The 22,757-nt window shown below is 45.0% G+C and overlaps 5 protein-coding genes across 5 annotated transcripts; 3 read left to right on the forward strand and 2 right to left on the reverse strand.

The window, feature by feature from the left end:
* Positions 1-2,729: 2,729 nt before the first annotated feature.
* On the forward strand, positions 2,730-3,502 carry LOC115909902 (histone H1.03). The gene has a single exon (XM_030959650.1). The coding sequence runs from the start codon at positions 2,748-2,750 to the stop codon at positions 3,426-3,428; it is 681 nt and encodes a 226-aa protein (XP_030815510.1). The 5' UTR covers positions 2,730-2,747; the 3' UTR covers positions 3,429-3,502.
* Positions 3,503-10,926: 7,424 nt separating this feature from the next.
* LOC115909940 (histone H4) lies at positions 10,927-11,718 on the forward strand. Its single transcript, XM_030959690.1, has one exon. The coding sequence runs from the start codon at positions 10,970-10,972 to the stop codon at positions 11,279-11,281; it is 312 nt and encodes a 103-aa protein (XP_030815550.1). The 5' UTR covers positions 10,927-10,969; the 3' UTR covers positions 11,282-11,718.
* Positions 11,719-12,856: 1,138 nt separating this feature from the next.
* On the forward strand, positions 12,857-13,364 carry LOC115909911 (histone H3). The gene has a single exon (XM_030959659.1). It carries the CDS (start codon positions 12,887-12,889, stop codon positions 13,295-13,297), a length of 411 nt encoding a protein of 136 aa, XP_030815519.1. The 5' UTR covers positions 12,857-12,886; the 3' UTR covers positions 13,298-13,364.
* Positions 13,365-17,206: 3,842 nt separating this feature from the next.
* On the reverse strand, positions 17,207-17,739 carry LOC115909919 (histone H3). The gene has a single exon (XM_030959667.1). It carries the CDS (start codon positions 17,690-17,692, stop codon positions 17,282-17,284), a length of 411 nt encoding a protein of 136 aa, XP_030815527.1. The 5' UTR covers positions 17,693-17,739; the 3' UTR covers positions 17,207-17,281.
* A 1,220-nt stretch (positions 17,740-18,959) lies between these two features.
* On the reverse strand, positions 18,960-19,386 carry LOC115909939 (histone H4). Its single transcript, XM_030959688.1, has one exon. The coding sequence runs from the start codon at positions 19,352-19,354 to the stop codon at positions 19,043-19,045; it is 312 nt and encodes a 103-aa protein (XP_030815548.1). The 5' UTR covers positions 19,355-19,386; the 3' UTR covers positions 18,960-19,042.
* Positions 19,387-22,757: the final 3,371 nt, after the last annotated feature.

The raw sequence follows: 22,757 nt of genomic DNA on the forward strand, positions 1-22,757 counted from the left end.
AAACTTTTACTAAAATATTTTGGTCTTTCTATTGATATTTGCTGGTTTTAAAAATATGGGGAAGGTGAATGGAGTGATGATACCCAAACACAATTTCTATGTGAAGAAACGATGGAGTATCAAAGCCTTGGGAAGCCTCCCTGGTATACACATGCAAGTGCACCAACTTGCTATGTTGAGCACATTTCCCCTTTTTTGGGTTTTTCTATAGTAGCTAAAAAAAAATAAATTCGTCTACAGTGGCTGAGAAATTAAAGCCCACTTACTGGATTACAATACAAATACTTGGATGATTCTAAGGTATTATGCTTGAATATCCAAAAGCAAAACACAGCTGAAGAAAAAGGTCAGACAAGTGATCTCTGACTTGCATCAACACCCAGGTCTGCCATTCCTGCCTTATGCTCACCTTTGTTTTGGTCTGCACTGAGTAGCAGTTCATAATGGTTCATTTCCCACAAGCATCCACTGCCCCACACCACCAATCTGCCATTTCTTGGTCTCTCACAGCGGGCAGAGATTATCTCCTAGGTTCAGTGATATCCCACATGAAGGAAAAATGAGCTTGAGACAGTAGAATCACAACTCTAAACACTTTCCAGTTTCAAAGTAAATCAATATACAATCATGACAATGAAAAAAGGAAAAATATTAATTGTTCTGTTTATATTTCCAGGAACTTAAGAATTCCTTTCTGCTATAAAGAAATATGAAGAAATAAAACGATTAACAAGTCTTTCAAGGGTTGATCAAGATTACAACAGCTCCTGAACAAGCCCAGAAAGTGGACAGAAATCTGCCAATAAATGTGACACAAATTAACCACTTATATACAAATATCAAGGGACTAGAGAACTCGAGATCTTAGTACCAGTGCCTCTGCCAAGAACAGTTTTGAACTGTTCTTGGCTATGGGGTTACTATTACTAGTTTAGAAAAAAAATTATTTTCAGCATTCTGGTAGTGTTCAGTAGTGTCATAGGAGGCCTTAATCCTCCTCCACTATAGGAAATAAGTATCAGATTAAGTGGGCATTAAATTTATTTGCCCACTTCTGTATAAATCAAGGAACAAGGCAACATTCTACAGGGTCACACCGCGGTTTTGTTATTATCATCCATAGCGTGCATTTACCTTTGTTTTATAGGTTTACTAGGGGACACCTCAGTAAGCTGTATTTTTTCAACATTTACCTTCAAGCAGAGAAAAAAAAAGGTATTTCAAATTACTAGAATAAGTCCAGTGTTTCCTCTGATTGCATCAGTTTAAATTTTTCATTTAAACATGGGTAATAAGAAAAGAACATGACGTTTCTCAGATTTCTGAAGTCCCTGTGTTTCTTTATTTTCACACTCTCAAACCGCGGGGACTCCGGGTTTTACCGACATTTCATTCATCCTTTCGCACCTCCTTTCAGCTCTGAATTTAGCTGCTCGCAGGGTTGTAGGAGCTGATGATAGCCCCGGATATGGAGGGTACAGAAGACAATACTGCTGCCGGCGAACTGTTAACTGCTCGGTGTTTGAAAGAAAGCAACATTGCATTGAAAACGAAGGAAAAGGGGAGGAAAAAAAAAAGAGAGAATCCATCGATTGTTTGTACGGACACGGAGCTGCCACTTCCCGGGGAGGAATCCTCTTTCTAAGGTGCGGGTTCTTTTCTTCTGAAAGTAAAGTGGTGAATCGCCAGATGGTGTTATCAAAAATACAAGCTTACACAATCAACATTCTTTCATTAAAACCGAGAAACTAGTTTTGCTTTAAGTCTCCTGGCTACTCAACATACCCTCAAAAGTTGAGTTTTCAGGTTTAACTCCCCGTACAATTCAAAATTCAGTATACTCCAGATTCCGTTTCCCAATCAATTGTAATTAATTACGAGGCAGAGAAGAATAATTACTCTTACAATATACTCTTACTACTCTGTACGAATTAACACTAAAAGCAGATAAACTGTAATTGCAGTTATCCTGATTTCTGAATTTAACAAACAAAAGCTGCTTCGTTAAGGTTATATGGAAAATGCAGCCAAAGGAGCATCAGTGTATGGACAGTGCACACAGTCGGTGCTTTGTTCCACTGAAATGCCCAAGCACAAGGAAAGGAACATGGACTTTCACACACGCTGCTAAAGCACAGACATCTCCCCAAAAGGCACTGGCCGAGAGACCGTGATCTCTGAAGAGACTGAGCGCGGTGATTTCGGAGGGAAGCGGCTCAGCCGCGGGAGCCAGCTCTGCATCAGCGCCTGGGACCATGGGGCAAACTGTGTTACTTCTTCGGATTAAATGTCCATTTTCTCTGACACCAACCGCTCAAACCACTCTGTTTTTTTCTTGCTCTGTAGAGAACCTTCTAAAGAACAAGATTCTGTGCCAGTTGTGCCCATTTAGCTCTCGGTAAATTTTTAATTTTAAATATGAACCGAAGGTTTCTCTCTGCCGAGGTCTCTGCAGCTGCCCGCCGCTGAGTTTCAGCGGTCGGGTTTCCATCATTTTCTCTCCATCTGGGGGGAAACTCCACTAGCCTGTAGGACAGACTCCCCCCTTCCCTCCCGGCAAGAAACGGGGCGCACAGGCGGCAAATTTCGTGAAGAAAAAGCCATTTTTGGACCTTGAAGAAACACAGCGGGCGCGGCGGCGGGCGGCGGGGCGCGGGGCCGCGCACCAATCAGCGCGCGCGGCGCCGCTATAAAAGGGGCGGCGGCGGCGGCGCCTCCATTGTTCGCCCGGATCGCCCCGAGCCGACATGGCCGAGACCGCTCCCGTCGCCGCGCCCGACGTCGCCGCCGCCGCCCCGGCCCCGGCCAAAGCTCCCGCCGCCAAGAAGCCGAAGAAGGCGGCGAGCGGCTCCAAAGCCCGCAAGCCCGCGGGGCCCAGCGTCACCGAGCTGATCACCAAGGCCGTGTCCGCCTCCAAGGAGCGCAAGGGGCTCTCGCTCGCCGCGCTCAAGAAGGCGCTGGCCGCCGGCGGCTACGATGTGGAGAAAAGTAACAGCCGCATTAAACTAGGCATCAAGAGCCTCGTCAGCAAGGGTGTCCTGGTGCAGACCAAGGGCACCGGCGCCTCCGGCTCTTTCCGCCTCAGCAAGAAACCCGGAGAAGGGAAGGAGAAAGCCCCGAAGAAAAAAACTGCCGCAGCCAAGCCTAAGAAGCCGGCGGCGAAGAAGCCCGCCAGCGCCGCCAAGAAGCCTAAGAAACCGGTGACAGCGAAGAAGAGCCCCAAAAAAGCCAAGAAGCCGGCGGCCGCCGCAGCCAAGAAGGCAGCGAAGAGCCCCAAGAAGGTAACAAAGGCTGCCAAGCCCAAAAAAGCCGCGGCAGCAGCCAAGAGCCCGGCTAAGGCGAAAGCGGTGAAGCCCAAAGCAGCCAAACCCAAGGCAGCTAAACCCAAAGCAGCGAAGGCGAAGAAGGCAGCACCCAAGAAAAAATAAATGGTGCGGAAAAAAACCCTTTCTGCCTTGCAGATAAACCCAACGGCTCTTTTAAGAGCCACCCAAGTTTTCACAAAAAGAGCTGGAACTCTTTAGTAATTTTTTAAAATTTCTTTGTGTTGTTCGTGCGCAATTTAAAGCTTTTTTTGTAGATTTTTTCGTTGTTGTCGCTTTTAGGTGGACGTGGTAACTTCCTTGCGCTCTTGTTCTTTGCCGGTGCAGAGCGGCACCGCAGCGCAGCTCACCGCGGCATATCTCATTTAAATAAATAATCCTTGAGCAAATACCTTCCCATTCGGTGCAGGAATCGGGGCTAACCGGAGCTCTTTGGGGTAGCGAGAGGCGCCGCTCAGGGCTCCCCGGCTCCGGGGATGTGGGGTGGGGATGAGGATGGCGATGCTGCGGCTCCCAGTAGTTTATCTCCTATCAGCCGGGACGCGCAGAGCCGGGCAGGGAAGCGCAGCTCGCACCGCCCCCAGAGGCCGGCACTTTTCGAAAAGCCCGCGCTCCGCAAGCATTGGCCGTCGCTCTCGGGCTTTTCTAGTGCCCGGCAATTTTCGGGTTAAAAGAGCGCTCCACCTTTCTCCTTACATTCACTTGGCGGAGGAGGCTCACGAATTCCCGGGTAGGTTTGTACCGCCTCTCCCACCTCCCTCATCCCTTCGGCCTTTTTCACCCCCCGTCCAGTTCCGCACCCGCTTTGGAAGCCGCAGGGCCCCCCGGCGTCCGGGGAGTTCGAGGTTCCGAGCGGCCTCGGTGCTGCCCTCCGCTTCGGCGCCCAAAATCCACTCGTTAGAGCTGCCGCGCTCAGTGCTTTCCCGGGTGTTCATTTCTCGCACAATTCGAACCATTAAAACTTGGTATTTTCTGCACGGGAAACAGCCTGTAGCTGTGGTCCCTGGTGATTCTCCCGTCTCGGTTTAAAGGATGCAGTGCACATTCCTTTCACCGATTGCTCTCTGAGGAAGTAGCTTACAGGGAGTATGAGGCCATCATAGCCTGTGGGGGGAATTTGCTTTGTTAATAAGCACAAAGCTCGAGCAAAACTGATCTTTCCCTTAAGAAATGACTCAAATATTATGAGAAATTGTTCCACACAACAAGAAAGGGTGTATGTGTGCAGGAAAACTGAATGCACGGTGCATATGAGCTCCAGTGGTTATACTGTCCTTTACAGGAGCAAAATTACCATCGAAGCAAAAATTCCTGTTAAACTTGTGAAGCTGAGTAGGGCAGCACTTCACAGATACCTACTGGGAAAAGGGAGTGTGGTGGCAAAGAGCAAGAGTGGCCTGGGAAAACTAATCCTGCAGGGATAAGTGCAATGTGTTTATGCCAATTGCACTACTGGCATATCAGTCAGTAACGCAAATCAATCATTCCTCATCCACCTTTCCCTCAGCTTGTGCACTGCAGGCCCTGTAGATGCCATCTGAGCTCAGCTGGGGAGAGCTGTGCACAGTTCCAGACTGATTCTCCCTCAGAAACAGCTTATGTTAAATTAAGGAGTCACTGACGTGGTGTCTGATCACTCTGTCCCTCAGGCCCCAACACCACCTTCAGCAGGTTTCTCTAGCTAATAAGAATTAGATTCCTATTCCTAAATAGTTTCCTATTCCGAACATAAGAAAAGCTGATATCCTAAGAAAAACTCAGGGGTTAATACTTTGCTATCATGGCTCAAATTCCTTGCTAACCTACAGGACTGAGGTTCAGTTGTGTGATTTATGATTTCAGTGAAGAGGGAACACATCTCACTCTTCTGACATATTTTTTGGACATATGGCCATTAATTATTTTTTTTTTCATTAAACATGTTAAGATGCCTCATGATACTGGCAAAAAAAAAGAAAAGATATGAGTTCTAGCTCTGTTCAGTATTTTCTAAGGTATGCTACATCTCTTGTTACAAGGTCTTTTAAGACTAAACTATCCAATTAAGAACTGACACCTACATTATTTTCCCTTTTCACCCAATAACTGATCCCAAAGAACTGCAATGGGGACTTTCCTGCCAAATTACAAAATGCCACCCAAACCTGAGAAGAAGGAGGAAGAAGCATGAAGAAGAAACCCAGGATGACACCCTGTGCCCTCCATCTTGCTTCCATCCGCAACGTACTAAAAATCCCAAAACCCAAATTTCTCACCAAGTGATACACCCACACTACTCTATAATCTATTTCACACTTTTGTGGATTCCAGTCTATCTTGAAGTCTAGGAAACTTTCTCCATGAGTGAGGGTCAAAGTCAGTGCTGCCCTGGGGGTCAGGGCACCCCAGAGCAGACAGAGAAATATTCCTGGGCCCCTGGGTTTCCACATTTTCTCTTCCATAGTGTCAGCTGTTTATTTCACAGATGAACTTAGTAGATGTCAATATCAAAAGTCTGTGATGACCCAATAGTGCTAAATGAACCACTGAGTTAGATAAAGGCCTACATATAGCAAAACAGATAGAACCTGCCAAGAATTCTGTTTAAGTTACAACCCCCCCCCCCCTCGGCCCAGAATAACAACTCACTTTCTACTGAAGAACATTTTTTTATGATGGCATTACAGAATTTTTCATCAGCATTAACCACCACAAAGCCCAATGGCCTGTCAGATTACCACAAAACCAGTTTTTTTTCAAACCTATGTTTCTCCATGTGTTCATTCTCTCTTAATGGGTTGTGCTATTCCTTTGCTTCTTGTGAATGTCTATATCTTTTGTGGTAGCTGTTGTCAGGTGAAAGATTTTATTCTGCCTGGCCTCATCATGTTTTGAAATACAACTAAAAATCCCCCTTAAGGGCTCAATTCTTAAAAACATCAAAGGTGGAGTTTTACTGCTAGTGAAACTATTCCACTAATTTATTAAGAGATCTTCTGTGTTTGTTAGAGAAAATTAGAAGCTAGACTTCCACAAAAAGCAAACTGTGTTAGTTCAGGCACAAAGTTGTTTAAAATTTGTCCTGGGAATAGTGTTGATAAGGCAGGGATGTTTTAGTTATTGCTGAGCAGTACTTACACAGATCCAAGGCCTTTTCTGCTTCTCACCTCACCCAAGAGGAGTCCGGGAGTGCACAGGGAGGTGGGGGGGGACACAGCCAGGACAGCTGATCCCAGCTCACCAAAGGGATATTCCAAATCATGCAGCTTCATGCACAGCAGGTAAAGTTGTGGGGAAGAAGAAGGGAGGGGTGTATTCCAGTGATGGCTTTCATCTTCCCAAGCCACCATTACGCATGGCAGAGCCCTGCTCTCCTGGAGGTGGGTGAACACCTGCCTGCTCCTGGGAAGAGGTGAATTAATTCCTAGTTTTCCTTTGTTTGCATGCATGGCTTTTGCTTTGCCAATTAAACTGTCTTTAACTCAAGCCACAGGGTTTTTTCACTTTTCTGATTTTCTCCCTCATCTCTGGGAATGAGTGAGGGAGCAGATGCACAGTGCTGAGTTGCTGGCTAGGGTTAAAGCATGACAGCTGAATAAAGCAGAGAAAAATCCTTCCTATTATCATGGGCTAAATAAGTTGTAAAATGTAAGTTATGTACATTTCAAGACTAAATTTACAGGGTCTCAAAAGGAAGGAGCTGTTTTCTGTTGTGAAACACCTACAATGTATGGGCAGGAAGCTGGGGATGGCCAGATGTGGAGTTTGGAAGAGGGAAACATAAATAGCATTAATACCAGACCTGGCCTCTGCTGCTTGCATGTCAGTACAGATTTGAACCAGCCTGAATTTGGGCACAGAACTGCTTTTCAACTTAGACACCTTTGACATAGTAAGATTACACAACAGAGTTTTCCTTCCACAAGTTTATTTTTTACCATCTAGATCACAATGCACCATGTGTTCTGCTGGACACAGGGTTAACAAATACTTCTTTATGTGGGAATTTGAGGTCTCTCCTCTACATAACATTGTCAAAGCATAATGAAAGCATCACTGTGACTCCTCCTGGGATCCCCATTCTCTCTCCATACTGAAATTTGGACAATTATTTCTAGATTTGGAGTTATGTTGCACTCAGGCTTTCATTTTGCACATAGGGTTTTGTTGATGTTTTTGCACTTCCATTCCCACATGAGTTTTGCTCATCAGTCCTGCATGAACCACTGAGACATCAGTGAAACCTCAGTGACTGCAGGACTCTTTTTTCAATGATCTCAGGATTGGGCTGCCAGCAGCTATGGAAGAATTGAAATATAAAAAATATAATAATAGGATTATGGCTTACAACAAACATTGAAACTTGATCTAGTAAAAGAAGTCCTTGCCTACAGCACAGAGGTATGAGATGACAACCAAGGGTTGATTCAAGGGCTGTAGCTCACTGCCCATGCCTGCACTGCACCTCCTGTTATCTGTGCACATCAAGAGATGTGTTCTTGATGCCAAGGGAGAATGATTGGGCTGGAGGTGAAGATAGGATTGCCACACTTCAGCTCTAAGGAACAGCAAAAATGCAGCAAAGTCATGATCTGAACTTTGAAGGACACATGGCCAAAAAGTAACTTTTGCCCAATATGTTAAATTGCACACTACTGCATATGCTAATAACTTTTACAAGGTATGTGTTACCACATATGTGACTGTAGCACTCAATTCTCCACCTAGATCATGCCACACAAAAGAGGGAGAGTGGGATAAGATTATGTTTTACATAGGGGGGGGGGGGTAGAAATTTAACCTGTGTGGGAGGAAGACAAAAAGACCTTGGAGACAGTCAACAGGCTACTCTCCTCGCTCTCCTCCCAGCTGGGCAGGCCTTCTTGGTAGGCTTCATCACATAATAATAGCAATAATAATAACAATAATAATAACAACTGGGTTAACGCAACATTATTGTTCTTGTTGAAGCTCTGTCACAGTGCATTTAGCACTGGCAATTCTGAATTTGTAGTTCTCCAGTCTCCTATTACAGCAGTTCTTGTTGAATGCAACCAGATCTACAGAGCTGAATTGTGAAACTGCACTATTTGTGAATCTGTGCTCATGCTTCTTTTTTTACACTACCTACAGGCCTACAGGGCTGGATTTTCAGGAATCAGAAATTAAGGCCAGCAGCACCCAGCCCCTCTAATGTGTGAGGACCAGCTGGAATGGAAGGGTGTTCATTTTCTGCCAAGTTTCTTAATGCCACACAGAGGTCAGTCTGTATGATCTTTGAATTTCTCTTCCATAGGAAATGATTCAATGGATCTTAAGTTACTGTTTAATTTTATCAAAGATACCTCACAGAGCAGATGATATTTGATTTATAATTGAGAATCAGCTGTGAGTGAAGAAGAACAAGAACTCAGCTCAAAACTTGCTCCTTTCTATTAGTTGTGTATTTCTGTCATGAGTTAAAAGAATTATGCTATGAACAAGCATGTATCTATTATTTTTTTTAAAAAAGTCCTTTTCCAAATGGTTTCTGACATTTTGCAAACCAAACAGACAGCAAGAGACCGAGGAAAATGTTATAGGTAGTCACAGATCCTTGGGCAGAAGCTGCTCATTATGGAGCAGGATTTATGTTATGAGGTTTTACCTTCATTTTATTCCATTGGAAAAAAAGAAAGAAAAAGAAAAAGAAAAAAAAGAAAAAGAAAAAGAAAAAGAAAAAGAAAAAGAAAAAGAAAAAGAAAAGGAAAAAGAAAAAGAAAAAGAAAAAGAAAAAGAAAAAGAAAAAGAAAAAGAAGAAAAAGCAAAGCTGAGCTTTACAGAACTGGACAACTTATCACCAGCTGCTTAGGAATGTGATTTGTCCAGGATTTTGTGATAGCCTCATGGCAGGCATCTGCAAGTGGAAACAATTCCTAGGGAAGACCTGTAGTAGAGTCAGGGTCCCTGAAGTGTGCTTGAACAGCCTGAAGGTCTGGATTTTCAGAGCAGAGTAGTTCAGGGAGTTCTGCAGCAGGTAGTGCTAAGCTGCCCTGTTGGTGACAGCCTGTGTACTCAGAGTGAAAAACCTGCTGCAAGAACGACACCAAGTGTATCCTTACCAGTGCAGGACACACCTACCTTACTCCCTAAATCTCCTGGAAGTGACAGAAGAGCTGACTGCAGAGTGCCCAGTTTCTCCTGATATCCTGGTCTCCCTCAGCAGTCCAGGCATGGTCCCCGAGATTTCCTCCCTGAAAGGAGCAAACTGGCCTTGGGAAAGATACCACCCTGACCTGAGCCGTGGCATTCCCCCTGCATTCCAGAAGTATCTGCATAGCCCAGATGAGAATACTGTCAAGCTCCTTGTGGAACAGAGCCTTTGTCAGAGGTTTGAAATTTCAGGATGTCTCTTTCAGAGTTTTGGTATTTGCCTTGCCCCATTCGGGTTTCCTTTGGGCCCGAGCTGAAAAGATGGTGCATAAACATGTGACAGGTCACATTATTTTAATTTCTCAGAGCAGGAGGGGCCACTGAGCAGCGATTTCTCTGCTAACAGGTGCAGCTTCTCTATCTGTGGTCTGTGGGAAGATAGATCGATTATCGTTCAATCTTTTGTTGTATCCTCATGAAAGGACACATTACATAAAGCTGCCCAGCCAGCAAGAAAAAAACCCCTATCAAGCAACCAAAAAACATCCATGAGAGGGCAGCAAACACCCAATACAGGAAACTTCTTTTATCCTTCCAGATATCTTTCAGGTCGAAAACTATCTACCGGATAATTTTTGCTAAATACAGATTGATTTCAACAGCAAAATCTCAGAACATTTTCCTCCACTAAAGAGACCAAACCCAGAGTTAATAAATACCCAAAAAATGCAGAACCACCCTTCTTTTGAGTATTTGATTTTTCAATTGCTCTAAAAAAAAACATTCTCCTATTTATGACACCACCACACTGGAAAATACTGTAAAAATATTCGTCTAAAGAATACTTTTACCTTAAAAAATTAAACTGAAACCTGTAAAATCTCGGTTAGCATACCTGTACTGGTAAATTCACCTTGAGATAACATTCAGAGATGGCGGGAAATGAAGATGTGAGGAAAAAAACCAGGACGGGTAGAATTAATCAGGAAGACGATTGGACAGAATTTGCTGCAAGATTATCCATTTAAAAAGAAGAGAAGAAACTGCATAAACAGAGAAACCGCTCAGGAGAATCCATACAAGCAGGTGAAACTGAAATACATAAAACATCAATCTTTGAAAATAACAAATTGGAGCACAATTAAACTGAATCAATAAGTGGGGTAACTTTCTATGAACGAGATTTTTTTCTTCTAAGCTATCACGATATATAAAAGCTTTAAAAATTGCATTAATCATTACAAAAAACCAGACACGCTCTCATTGCTATCTGAAACACAAGAAACGCACCGAAAAGCCACAGAAACACCGAACCCACTGTGCCTCGGGGAAGGGAAATTCACACAAATCCCCAAATTTTGCGCTCACGCGCCGCGCCACAGTGAAAGCGGGGAGGCGGTGGGGGCCTGATGCAAGCCCCGCCCCCTTCCTCTGCAGTCCTCAACCAGGTCGGACCAAACCCCATAAAAACCGCGGCGCGGGCGGTGTTGGCTCACACCGGCTGCATCGGAAGCGACAGCACCGGGGCTCTCATCATGTCTGGCCGGGGCAAGGGCGGCAAGGGGCTCGGCAAGGGCGGCGCCAAGCGCCACCGCAAGGTGCTGCGCGACAACATCCAGGGCATCACCAAGCCGGCCATCCGCCGCCTGGCTCGGCGCGGCGGCGTCAAGCGCATCTCGGGGCTCATCTACGAGGAGACGCGCGGCGTGCTCAAGGTCTTCCTGGAGAACGTCATCCGCGACGCCGTCACCTACACGGAGCACGCCAAGAGGAAGACGGTCACGGCCATGGACGTGGTCTACGCCCTCAAGCGCCAGGGTCGCACTCTCTACGGCTTCGGCGGTTAAAGCCTCGCATTCCTCCTGGACCACCGTGACAAAAACCCCAAAGGCTCTTTTAAGAGCCACCCACGAATTTCTTAAAAAGAGCTGTATTACAATGTTACAAGACCTAAAAGGAACAGCGATACTATTTTTAAATCTTTCATAAACTGTTAACGCAATGCTACAAATGTTTCTGAGAGCTCTCAAATGTGAAAGTTCGCTGTTAACAGGGAATTTGTCTTTGCTATATGAGGTGGTTCTTTTGTGTTCTAAATTCTCTGAAAAATCGCTTCAAATACTCTTAAATTAAATGTGTATTTTCGCAATGTCCGCCGATTTAAACAATTATGTAAAATGTTATTCCAAATCTCGATTTTTTAAAATATTGTATTGGACTAAGTATTGAGCACTTTGTATCAGTGTTTCGACTACGGAAAAATTGGAAAGTTGCCCTGAAGTGAATGTTTTCTTTCTGGTATTTCTATCCCCCGCCCTTTATTTCCCTGTCCACGATATATTTACTTTTAAAATAAAATAGTTAATCTAATACTGTTTTCTAGTGATCATTTTAGGCGTGATTGGGAGGAGAGAGGGAAGGGAAGGGGAGGGAAGGGAACGGACTGGACAATAAAAGTAAATGTTAAACCTACAAATATTTTCTTTTTAACATATCAGAAGAAGCTTTGTGTTGATGCTTTTGTCAATACAAAAAACATTAAAAAAACCCCACAAAAAAGAATCCCAAAAACATTTTTGTTGTACTTCACGACCAAAAGGAAAAAAAAATATATGAAACCTACGAAAATTATTTGGCACCTGCAAACAATGATATCAATACAGATTTGTGGTCTAGTCTGTCTTTCTCACACCTTCATGATTAGCGGAAAATTAAGTGGGAGACCAATACCATCTTCCTTTTCAATTAATTTCAGCAAAAAAAAGTCAATGGCCTAAGTATTATCATCATCACGATATTGTCTGATGATAAGAACATCTTTCCCTTCAGAATTTCCTAGTGAAATTAAAGCATGAAAAACGTGAAAATAGTAGCTTAAAAATCATCTCCATGGCGGCAACTTGTTACATATCATAGCTACAAACGTGTGTTACTGGATTTTTTTGAGTGCCTCTGTTTCCAGGTACCAGCCTGTCTGTGCTTTGTGTCTTAGGGAATAACGTGCCCATTCACGTAAGGAGCTCTGTACCGCACTAAAAGAACATTTTACCTCTTTTGTAACCAGCCCATCATGAAAAATAGCAAACCAAAACAAAGACACAAAGAAAGAAAATATAAAGTGCAAGTAACTGCAGAATTTTAGCCTCTCCGCTGTTTACAATCTGTCGGGAGGATTGGCAGAGATGCAGAGGCGGAGAAGCAGCAGGGACACGGGCACTGTGTCTGATATTCCCAGCCCGGCCCCGGCCCCGGGCCCGCACCGAGCGCGTTGCGGTGGGAGCGAGGCCGGGAGGCTGCGGCAGAGCTTCAGCACCGGGCTGGGATCGCACGGCAGCCAATCGGAGCGGCGCCTTCTGCGGCCAATCACAGACGGAGCTGCTCTATAAAAACCGGCGTTGGGCGAGCCCTGTTCATTTCTCTCTCTCTGACTCGGAGATTGTGTCTCTGCTGCGATGGCGCGCACGAAGCAGACGGCGCGGAAGTCGACGGGCGGCAAGGCGCCCCGCAAGCAGCTGGCCACCAAGGCTGCCCGCAAGAGCGCGCCGGCCACGGGCGGCGTCAAGAAGCCGCACCGCTACCGGCCCGGCACGGTGGCGCTGCGCGAGATCCGCCGCTACCAGAAGTCCACGGAGCTGCTGATCCGCAAGCTGCCCTTCCAGCGCCTGGTGCGCGAGATCGCGCAGGACTTCAAGACCGACCTGCGCTTCCAGAGCTCGGCCGTCATGGCGCTGCAGGAGGCCAGCGAGGCCTACCTGGTGGGGCTCTTCGAGGACACCAACCTGTGCGCCATCCACGCCAAGCGCGTCACCATCATGCCCAAGGACATCCAGCTGGCCCGCCGCATCCGCGGAGAGCGCGCCTGAGCTCCCTGCCGTAACCCACGCAGACCCAAAGGCTCTTTTAAGAGCCACTACATGCACAATTAAAAGAGCTGTAGCGCTGCCTAAAATTTCCCTTGAAATTCACCTGGGATGCGTTGCAAAATAGTGAAGAAACAAGTGCTTTAAGAACACTAGTTAGGGGAAGTGTGAGAAATGTTAGTTAAAGGGAGGGTGATCAGGGAGCCTCAGGCAGGATGGAGGGGTTTACATCCCTGTGAGTGATGGATGTGGCACAGCTTTGAGGAGAAAAGGGCGGGTGGAGCGGTCTGACAGGGACACCCTTTGGAGTCGACCCGTGCTCGGGAAATGTGCACCGTAAACCCTGCCTGGCTGGTTCAAGGCAAGGGCAGAAACATCCTGTGTTACTGTCCTGTGTCACTGTCGGACCTAGCAAACAAATTGCCTTAAGGGGGCTGCCACCTTGCTCCAGCAAATCTTAACACTGGGAACAAGATTATAAATCGCAATAAATCAGTTCAGATTATCTCAGATTTGATAAATATCGTTATATCTGGTGTAAAAAAATGGACCACCATGCTGATGGCACAGGGTGCAGGAGGCTTCTTGCAGCACAGAAAAGTAACTGAAAAGGCCGAGAAAGTGATCGAAAAGTACTGTAGACAGGAATAACTTAGCAAACATTTCCAGATTTGTTACCATAATAATACAAAATTGGGGGAGGGAGAAGGTTGTAGGGTTTAGTTTGTTTGGGGGTTTTTGTGTGAAGGCGATTTTTTCAATAAGGATTATAAAAAGCATGGAGTGAAAATTGATATATTCTTGCCCCAATGAGAGTAAATGTATTTCGTTTTTAACTTTCATTTCTCCAGTAGTGATCACCGTCTATGATGTGTGCTGAGTTGTCATTTCTGCAGCCAGTTCTTCAGCATTCTTCATGAGCTTCTGGAAGAACAGATATACACACCTGCAGTTTTCAGCCTTTTAAGGACCCACCTTTGCTCAAATTCTAACTGTGAGGCAAAGTCAGTCTAACAAGAGTCTTAGAATCAAAAGAAGTAGTTAAAAATTAAACCTCAGATTCATAAGTAGCTGATGTTTCTCCAGGTATTTTTGGAATAATCTCCCTTTCTTCTCTCCATCTGCAAAAAAATCACATCTGGCACTTGGGATGCCGCAGTCCTGAGGACTGGGGAGCACTTGAAGGCTGCTGTTAGAAGCCAGAGTGGCCACCTGCCCTCTTTAGAGGCTTCTGGGCCCTGTTTGCCTGCTTGGGGATGCTGTGCTACAGACTCTGTCTACCAGAGAGTGCTTGGGTGGCTGGGAAAAGAAAGCAGAAAGATTTGCTGAGTTCGTCAATCTGATAGGATAAAGATTTGTTTGGGGGGGTTCTGCCTTTTATCTCTTTTTTTATTTTCTCTCTTTGTCTTTCTTCCTCCCACATAAAGACCCCTGACTGTGTAATGTAATGTATTGATTGTCGTGGCCTGGTTTTGGAGCAAGGAAGGAAGGAGTAGAATGGAGCAAGGAATGGAAGGAGAGTTGTATAGTGAAGCATGATGAAGATTTCCCCATATCTTGATTAAACGGCATGATGTTATGAGAAAATTGTAACTAACAACCTGGGGAGAGAAGGAAATGTTTCAGCAGGCCATGAAAGTTCCATGTTCTTTTAAAAGTCTGAGAAAAGAGTAAACAGAATTAAAATCTCAGTCTTTCTTTCTTCCTTCTGCTTCAGTTGTAACAGAGCATATTAACACTAACTGGGAAAAATAAATAAACTCTGTATTATTTCTAACAAGCAGCGCCATGTTAGTGCTGTGAGGTCCTACCCAGTCCTTTTTAGCAATTTTACTGGAGATCACAGAGAAGATATTAACAACTTCCCAGTCACAATGAATAATTTCCTCATTCACTTTTGAAAGCAGTTTCCAGAGGGCATGCTCAGGGAATGATCTTTATAGAGCCTGGGTGTGCACTATAAGCAGGCAGCAGTGACCCCTGCCTCTTTATTTACAATTGTACCACTTCTAAGGCTTTAGTCCTTTTAACCTTTACTAACCTCGAATTTGGGCCTAGTGGTGAAATTTGAGTCAGTTATAAATTGCAAGTGTGTAGCAACAAGTAGTATCAGGATGGAGGCTACTGAAGTCTTAGAGAGCAGGCAGATAGATTGGTAATTTTAATATTATAATAATATAATTTCTTTTAAGTTACACTTAGGCACAGACTCTGTACTCTTCCAGCAGGAGCGCTGCCATGTGTAAATTCTCACCTCACTCTGAGAGAGGTGGTGTACAAACAAAAGAATAAAAGACAATAATAAAACCATTTCAACAAAAAGAGACTCTGATCATCCAGTCCCAGCTGTGAAACAGTTTCTATTATTTAATACACCACATAACGTTGGAACTGCAGGAAAACATGGTGTCAGATGGTGCTGAGGCAGAGGGGAGTCAGAAAGAGATGGATGGATCTGAAATTTATGAAAGGAAAAAGAGAATATGAACGTGTTTATAGAGGTATATAACATTTACATAGATGCATTTATATTTATTTTCATGCCTACATCACTATGCTATGAGTATTTCTTGTATATACCGTGTTTACCTCGTGGGTATTGTTTCAGAAAAATACCATAGGACTCCTCTTACAGGGTTCCCCGCATGCCATACTCAAATACTTGAATTTTAATTTCAGAACTGTTTGGCTGGTAACATTTACAGAAGAGCTTTGGATGGGCTGGAGTCCATTGTCAAGGACAGAGGAAAAGATGTGATAGCAAAGAAGCAAAATCAATAGAAATCTCAGTGTTGTATTTGTGAATTTGTAGAAAACTTGATCTCTCTAAAATACTAAAACAGTGACAGTCTCTAAGACTCGGCACAACCAGAAATTGAACTAAAGGCCACCTGTAATTTCCTGGCTACAAAGTTTTATGGAATCAACTGAATTCTGCTAAGTGTTGGCCTTTGGTGCATGTTCCTCTACTGACTCAGTTTTCTTGTCATCAAATACAAACCACTTTAACTCCCAGGACTGCATAAACCTATGTCCCACAGGTGTCCCCTTGGCTGAATCTGCCAAGTCTTGACAGCTGCTTTTTTTTCCTCAGCTGATGTGGTCCCAAATAGGAGCCACAAAACTACTTCTGTGCCAGTGGTCTCCAAGTATTGGGAAAGTAGAAGAGAGGAAGCTTGTCAGAACCAACCACTGGGTTCTCTTTGCCTTTCCAGGTACTCATTGGCCATCTTTTCTCCAGCCTCTCCTCAGTCTTAACACACATAAACCAACCCACCTACCCACCCAGCACCCCCTCCCCCCACCAAAATAAAAAAAAAAGCAATTGGACATAATTATGGAATTTCTCAATTTTTATTCCTATCATTGAGTTTATAATCTTAGCACTCCTGTTTTAGTTGCGTGATAAGAGGGAGAGCTGAGATATCCAGTTAAAATTTCAAGAGTGCATCACAGTAAAAGCAATGATAGAATATAATACTTAATAAAAAGCTGTTTGAAAGTTGATGTTTTTCTTCCAATGCTAACTCAGGGTATACCTTCCACTACGCTTTAAAGTAAACCTGGACTAATGCAAATAGACTGTTTCACAGAAAGCATCAAGTTGGGGGTGGAGGGAAGGAAAAGAGGCAGGGAAAAATAGGTGGCAGCTGTCTTACCTAATATACTTTCCTGCTGCTGTATTTGAACACTCATTTCTTTTGTGTAATTTACTTACTCTGTGCAATTGAATCGGCATTAGGAAGCATCTCACTAAAACAGTATGCAACGCTGCCTAAAACAGGAAAGCAGCCGAAGTACTTGAAATTACTGGTATGCTTACGTTGGAATTGCAATCTTAAAGAACTTCGGAATCGCTGTCTTTTAAGAAAATATAAGGAAAGCAGTGTTTCAACTCTCTTGTGCAACGTAGTGGCTCTTAAAAGAGCCTTTAGGGTGTGGGAGGAATAATTCAGGACCACATCGAGCGCACCCGGGGCAGGGAGCTCAGGCGCGCTCTCCGCGGATGCGGCGGGCCAGCTGGATGTCCTTGGGCATGATGGTGACGCGCTTGGCGTGGATGGCGCACAGGTTGGTGTCCTCGAAGAGCCCCACCAGGTAGGCCTCGCTGGCCTCCTGCAGCGCCATGACGGCCGAGCTCTGGAAGCGCAGGTCGGTCTTGAAGTCCTGCGCGATCTCGCGCACGAGGCGCTGGAAGGGCAGCTTGCGGATCAGCAGCTCCGTGGACTTCTGGTAGCGGCGGATCTCGCGCAGCGCCACCGTGCCGGGCCGGTAGCGGTGCGGCTTCTTGACGCCGCCCGTGGCCGGCGCGCTCTTGCGGGCAGCCTTGGTGGCCAGCTGCTTGCGGGGCGCCTTGCCGCCCGTCGACTTCCGCGCCGTCTGCTTCGTGCGCGCCATCGCTACCGGGACACAACGGGAGCTGCCGGAGCCGAAAGAGAGAAAAGAAATTACATGAGCACTCAGCGCTGCCGCGGCCGCTCTTATAGCCTGCACCGCTCCCTGATTGGCTGCCAGCAATGCGCCGCTCCGATTGGCTGCTTTCAATTTCGAAAAGCCCGCCGCGAGCGCGCGCGCCTTCACCAACGGTTGCCCGCGCTCAAACCCCCCCACCCCAACCCCCACCCCCACCTCGGTCTCGCCCCCGCCGCTCCTGTTTCTGTTTCTTACCACAGTTTTTACAGTCCCCCTCAAAAATGAGCCCTTTACCGAGAGATGTTCAAACGGGAAATGTGAAATCGCAAATTATGGTCAGCTGAATGCATAGAACATTCGTGGGGTTTTTCTTTTTTTTTTTTTTTTTCCCTAAATAGGAATCGTAACGGTATTTTGGGGCTTGGATTTACGTTACTATGGGGTGCGTGGGGTTGTGTATTGTGAGGGAGTTTTGGTGGGAGAGGTTGGGTTCCAACTTGTGTAACTTTCATCTGGCAGGGTAAATATTTTGGGATCAAAATGAATTGCAAATGTAAGTTTTCTAATCTAAGGGGAGAGTGCTTTCAAATGACTCAATCTTTTAGCATGCATAACATCCTGAGTTTGCTGCTGAAGCACAATGAGGTGCAAGGTGATTTTCCTTTTCCCTCACTGCATATATGTGCAATATTTCCCTGCTCGGGTGAGCTGTCGTTGGACCCCGACCGCAGAAGGGATTTCAGGTGAAAAGCAGGTACTGACACCAGCTACAGAGAACACCTCTGGCACCCCGAATTAAAAGGAAGTGTATTCCTAACCTTAAATACAGCAAAAGCGCAAATAATGGACAATTTCCTACACGTCACATTCAGGGGATAAAGGGGGCCTTTCTTCAACATTGAGAGGGAACTTAGGGAGGTGATACCTCTAATGTTGCATTACAATCGACACAAACTTTATTTAAGTATAAATAGGTATCCACTTCTACTGTCTACACAATGAGGCGGAAAATCCTCTCTCAGATCAGATGCCCACAGGGAGATTCTTTGATACCTTTCAGCCGCCAGCACGAAACAGGGGGCTACGCCTTTAGATTGCTTTGCTACTTGTTTTAGGTATCTTAGACAGCAAACAGATTGTCCTACATATAGGATATTTAAATAACTAAGACAGCTTTCTGTCTATTAGCAGTGACATAGCTAACTGAAACATATTAATGAGTGAAAAGTTAATACACGGTTTTTAAAGCAACACAGCTCTTTTTCTGTTGAAGTGTGCGGCTCTTAAAAGAGCCTTTGAGTTTTTGTCACGGTGGTCCAGCAGGAATGCGAGGCTTTAACCGCCGAAGCCGTAGAGAGTGCGACCCTGGCGCTTGAGGGCGTAGACCACGTCCATGGCCGTGACCGTCTTCCTCTTGGCGTGCTCCGTGTAGGTGACGGCGTCGCGGATGACGTTCTCCAGGAAGACCTTGAGCACGCCGCGCGTCTCCTCGTAGATGAGCCCCGAGATGCGCTTGACGCCGCCGCGCCGAGCCAGGCGGCGGATGGCCGGCTTGGTGATGCCCTGGATGTTGTCGCGCAGCACCTTGCGGTGGCGCTTGGCGCCGCCCTTGCCGAGCCCCTTGCCGCCCTTGCCCCGGCCAGACATGGTTGCACGCTCACTACTGGCACTACCAACTCAGCCGGAAAGCAGTGCCGCCCGCGCCGCGGTTTTTATGGGGTTTGGTCCGACCTGGTTGAGGACTGCAGAAGAAGGGGGTTGGGGTTCCCGCCATTTTCCCCGTTGCGTCACGGACGCTGGAGCATCGCTCGCTGTTACCATCTAGGGCGCCGTAAAGTCCGGCGAGTAAAACAAGCCACAAACCTCCTCCAGAAAACAAATTCCGGCGATCTGCGTGTTCATAAAGTTCGAAAGCTTCCCCCTCCCAGATTTGTATAAACCATTTGCATATGTGCGCGTATTATATTTTGTTTCACTGGCAAATTTGGTGTGAATTTCTTCAAATTCTCGTTATTTTCGTTATGTCGTTTATTAATACTTTTGGTTAATTTTAATTCAAAGTGCTATAAACGTTCCTTCATGCTTTTTAATGATTGGAGATCTCTTAACGGCTTTTAATATTTTTTCATAATAATATTGAATTTTATTGGTTTCTTTATTTTGATCTTCATCTTCCATTTCTTAAATATTCACATTTTATATCAGTAACTTTTTGCCTGTAATCACATATTAACCACAAAGTGAAATAGAGTCTTTTTTATATTATTAAAGTACTTTGGTTTGTGACTTCTGTGAATTTTGCTCATTTTGAGGTACTGCAGTGGGGTAATTTTTTGGGTTTTAATTTTTTGCAAAATGACCTTTACTATAACTATAGACTGAAATTTCTGCTCCTTGATAAGTAAAAAAATCACTCTGCTTTTTACTATAGATTAAGCTTTTAAATCTTTATCTTCTTTCTCTTGTGTTTTCGTTTGTGTGTGTGTGTGTATCTACATCAGTACTAGAAACTAAAGACATTCTGAATTGCCTTCAGTGAAATTCAGGAGTGGTCTTAGGACATTCCAAATGTCATGATGTAAAAACATCCTGAGCTGGTACAGCTGAAAATCTGATATCTAAATAATATTGGGTTTCTCTTGTCCTTTTAGATATGGAAGGCAAACATGATTTCTATGTACTCTTTTAAAGTGCTAAAGTTTAAAAAATCATTCATTTTATTCTACTTTGAATTTAGGTCAACATTAGTAAAAAAGAATATTGCCAGACATTACATTTTAAGAATATATATTAATTAAATTCTGGAAATATATTTGTACTTTCAAACTAATATTTTTGAATTTAGGGTTAGTATTGTGTAAGTTTTTGTATTCCTTTTTTCCACCCACTGGCAGCTGGTGATTCTTTCTCCCTTCAAAATATTCTGTTACTCTCCAGGGCAGAATGGAAATGCCCCAAGCCCACTGTGGATGAGGCAGGCTGTACAGATCCTGCTTTGCACTCCATTCATGCCCTTGTCATCTGCCATGCTGAAAACACAGATCTCACCTGGAGGAAAGAAATAAATTCTTCCCTTCCACTGAAAACCTGAGCACTTTTGATGGAGCAGCATATTCCCACAGGAGAGGAGAGCTCCAAGGAGAAGGGCAGAACCACCAGCAGCTGGAGGAATAAGGCACTGAAAAGAAAACTGCCCTTATTTCAACATCAGGGAGACAGAAGGGTTACCATGGCTTTAGACAAGAGCTGCACCAGTGATTTGATTTCCACAGTCATCAGATTTCCACAGATGCTCAGCAAAAAGTAACTTCTTCCTGAGCAAGCCAGATGAAAATGAGGGGTGGGGAGGATGGGCCGTGTACACGTGAATCAGCCCAGTATAACCTGTGAAAGATGGGGAACAAATAGAAAAGTTTGGAGACAGGAACAAGCCTGAGATGCTTTTAACCAATTTATTCCCTCCCAGGGACTGGGCAGGGGGGCAGCATTGATACTGAATATACAGAGACCAGTAATGATAATTTCGTTTCTACAGTGATTAAACTGCCTGTTGTAAATGCTTTATTATACTTGGTTGCAATTTTAGTACAGTATCCTTCTGCTAATTAAAAACACAATCTAACATCAAATATACTCACTAGGAAAATCTGGAATTAAACATTAAACCCTCCTCATGTAATATCTGAAAGAACCTGGATGGAGAGTACTCAACGCCCACAGCATGGAGATGGGATCAGCTGGGACCTGCCTCCAGCCAGGACTGTAAACTGCACAAGATCTGACTTCTTTGGCAGGCCTTTAGCCACTAAATCCACCCCCGTGGTTTTTGTTCTCTGTACCCCCGTGCCCACACACCACACCTTCAGTTCAGCACCTAAGCCATGCTAGGAAGCTGTGCTTACTGAAATAGTCCAGCACACCCCATTTTGGTAAGAAACGTTTTGAGCACAGAAAGCTCTGATTTTGAGACTGAGGCACAAAAGTCAATATTTGCACGTGTGGATTTACCATTTGGGTGGAATCTTCTGGCAGTAGCATAACTGCAGAAATGCTTTATGCTGTCTAGGCAAAACTAGCAAATATCACAAATTTTGTTTAATGACTGGTGCACTGATAATTAATTTAGTATTTTCCCTGCCTTTCCCTGCTAATTCAGAGAGTCAGAGGTTGAGAGACCCATTCTCATCTTTTTATTTAACCACTGCATCTGCTCAGAGATAAGAGTTTGGGCTGTAGCCCTGGCTTGGGCTCTTTCCAGCTTCCTTCTTGCTGCCAAATTCAGAAAATAGGTAGGGACTGATAACTCAAGAAAAGACTTCTGTCGTGGTCCAGCATCTTAGGCTGACCTTTGAGGATGCAGTTTGCCACTCACACAGAGTGGCTTACAGATCAGATGATCCACGGAGAGGCAAAATCTTCCAAAATTGTCTTGTGGGCATGTAGCCTGAGTTCCTGCTGGGAGGAAGGCTTGCATGGCCTCACCCCCATCACTCCGTGCACGAGCTAAACTCTTGCAGGCCCACTGCACAGCTGGGACAGCTGGTATGGCTGAATAGGTCCAGGAAAAAATTGGTGTGTTGGGAAGTTAATGAAATGCCCAGATCTTCACATGAAGCTTTTATAGGATATGGGAGAGAAGGGACAGGGTTAAGGGCAGGGGCAACAATGTTGAGCAAATTCTGGCCATGGCCACAGCATTCCTGGGCTTCTCTGAGGAAAACACCAAAGAGTGCTCTATCAAACAAGTGCTCCAGGATGGCCTGTGGAGGTCTGAGCTCAGCAGCACTCCATGCAAATCTGCTCCTGCGTTCTGGTAGAGACACAGTAAACAGCAAACCAGCTACTCAGAAACCCCAGCCTGCACAGATGCTCAGGAGCTTTGTTTCTCTGAAATCCTTTCTCCTCTTTCTAAACTGGCGTTTGATTGAAGCCGCTCAGATCTCATGGTGCACTGTCCCTTAATTAAGCTAGAAAGAGGAATCCAGGAAGAATTGTGAGCCCCACATTTTTTGCACGGCTGAGACTGAGTAGCTCCTCTGGTTGCCTGGGC

The sequence above is a fragment of the Camarhynchus parvulus genome, chromosome 1A (assembly GCF_901933205.1).
Source record: "Camarhynchus parvulus chromosome 1A, STF_HiC, whole genome shotgun sequence".
In the NCBI taxonomy this organism is placed as follows: Eukaryota; Metazoa; Chordata; class Aves; order Passeriformes; family Thraupidae; genus Camarhynchus; species Camarhynchus parvulus.

What these genes read in the sequence shown, in the direction of transcription:
- LOC115909911 (XM_030959659.1), top strand. Translation starts at nt 12,887, where the DNA reads ATGGCGCGCACGAAGCAGACGGCGCGGAAGTCGACGGGCGGCAAGGCG.
- LOC115909902 (XM_030959650.1), top strand. Translation starts at nt 2,748, where the DNA reads ATGGCCGAGACCGCTCCCGTCGCCGCGCCCGACGTCGCCGCCGCCGCC.
- LOC115909940 (XM_030959690.1), top strand. Translation starts at nt 10,970, where the DNA reads ATGTCTGGCCGGGGCAAGGGCGGCAAGGGGCTCGGCAAGGGCGGCGCC.
- LOC115909939 (XM_030959688.1), bottom strand. Translation starts at nt 19,354, where the DNA reads ATGTCTGGCCGGGGCAAGGGCGGCAAGGGGCTCGGCAAGGGCGGCGCC.
- LOC115909919 (XM_030959667.1), bottom strand. Translation starts at nt 17,692, where the DNA reads ATGGCGCGCACGAAGCAGACGGCGCGGAAGTCGACGGGCGGCAAGGCG.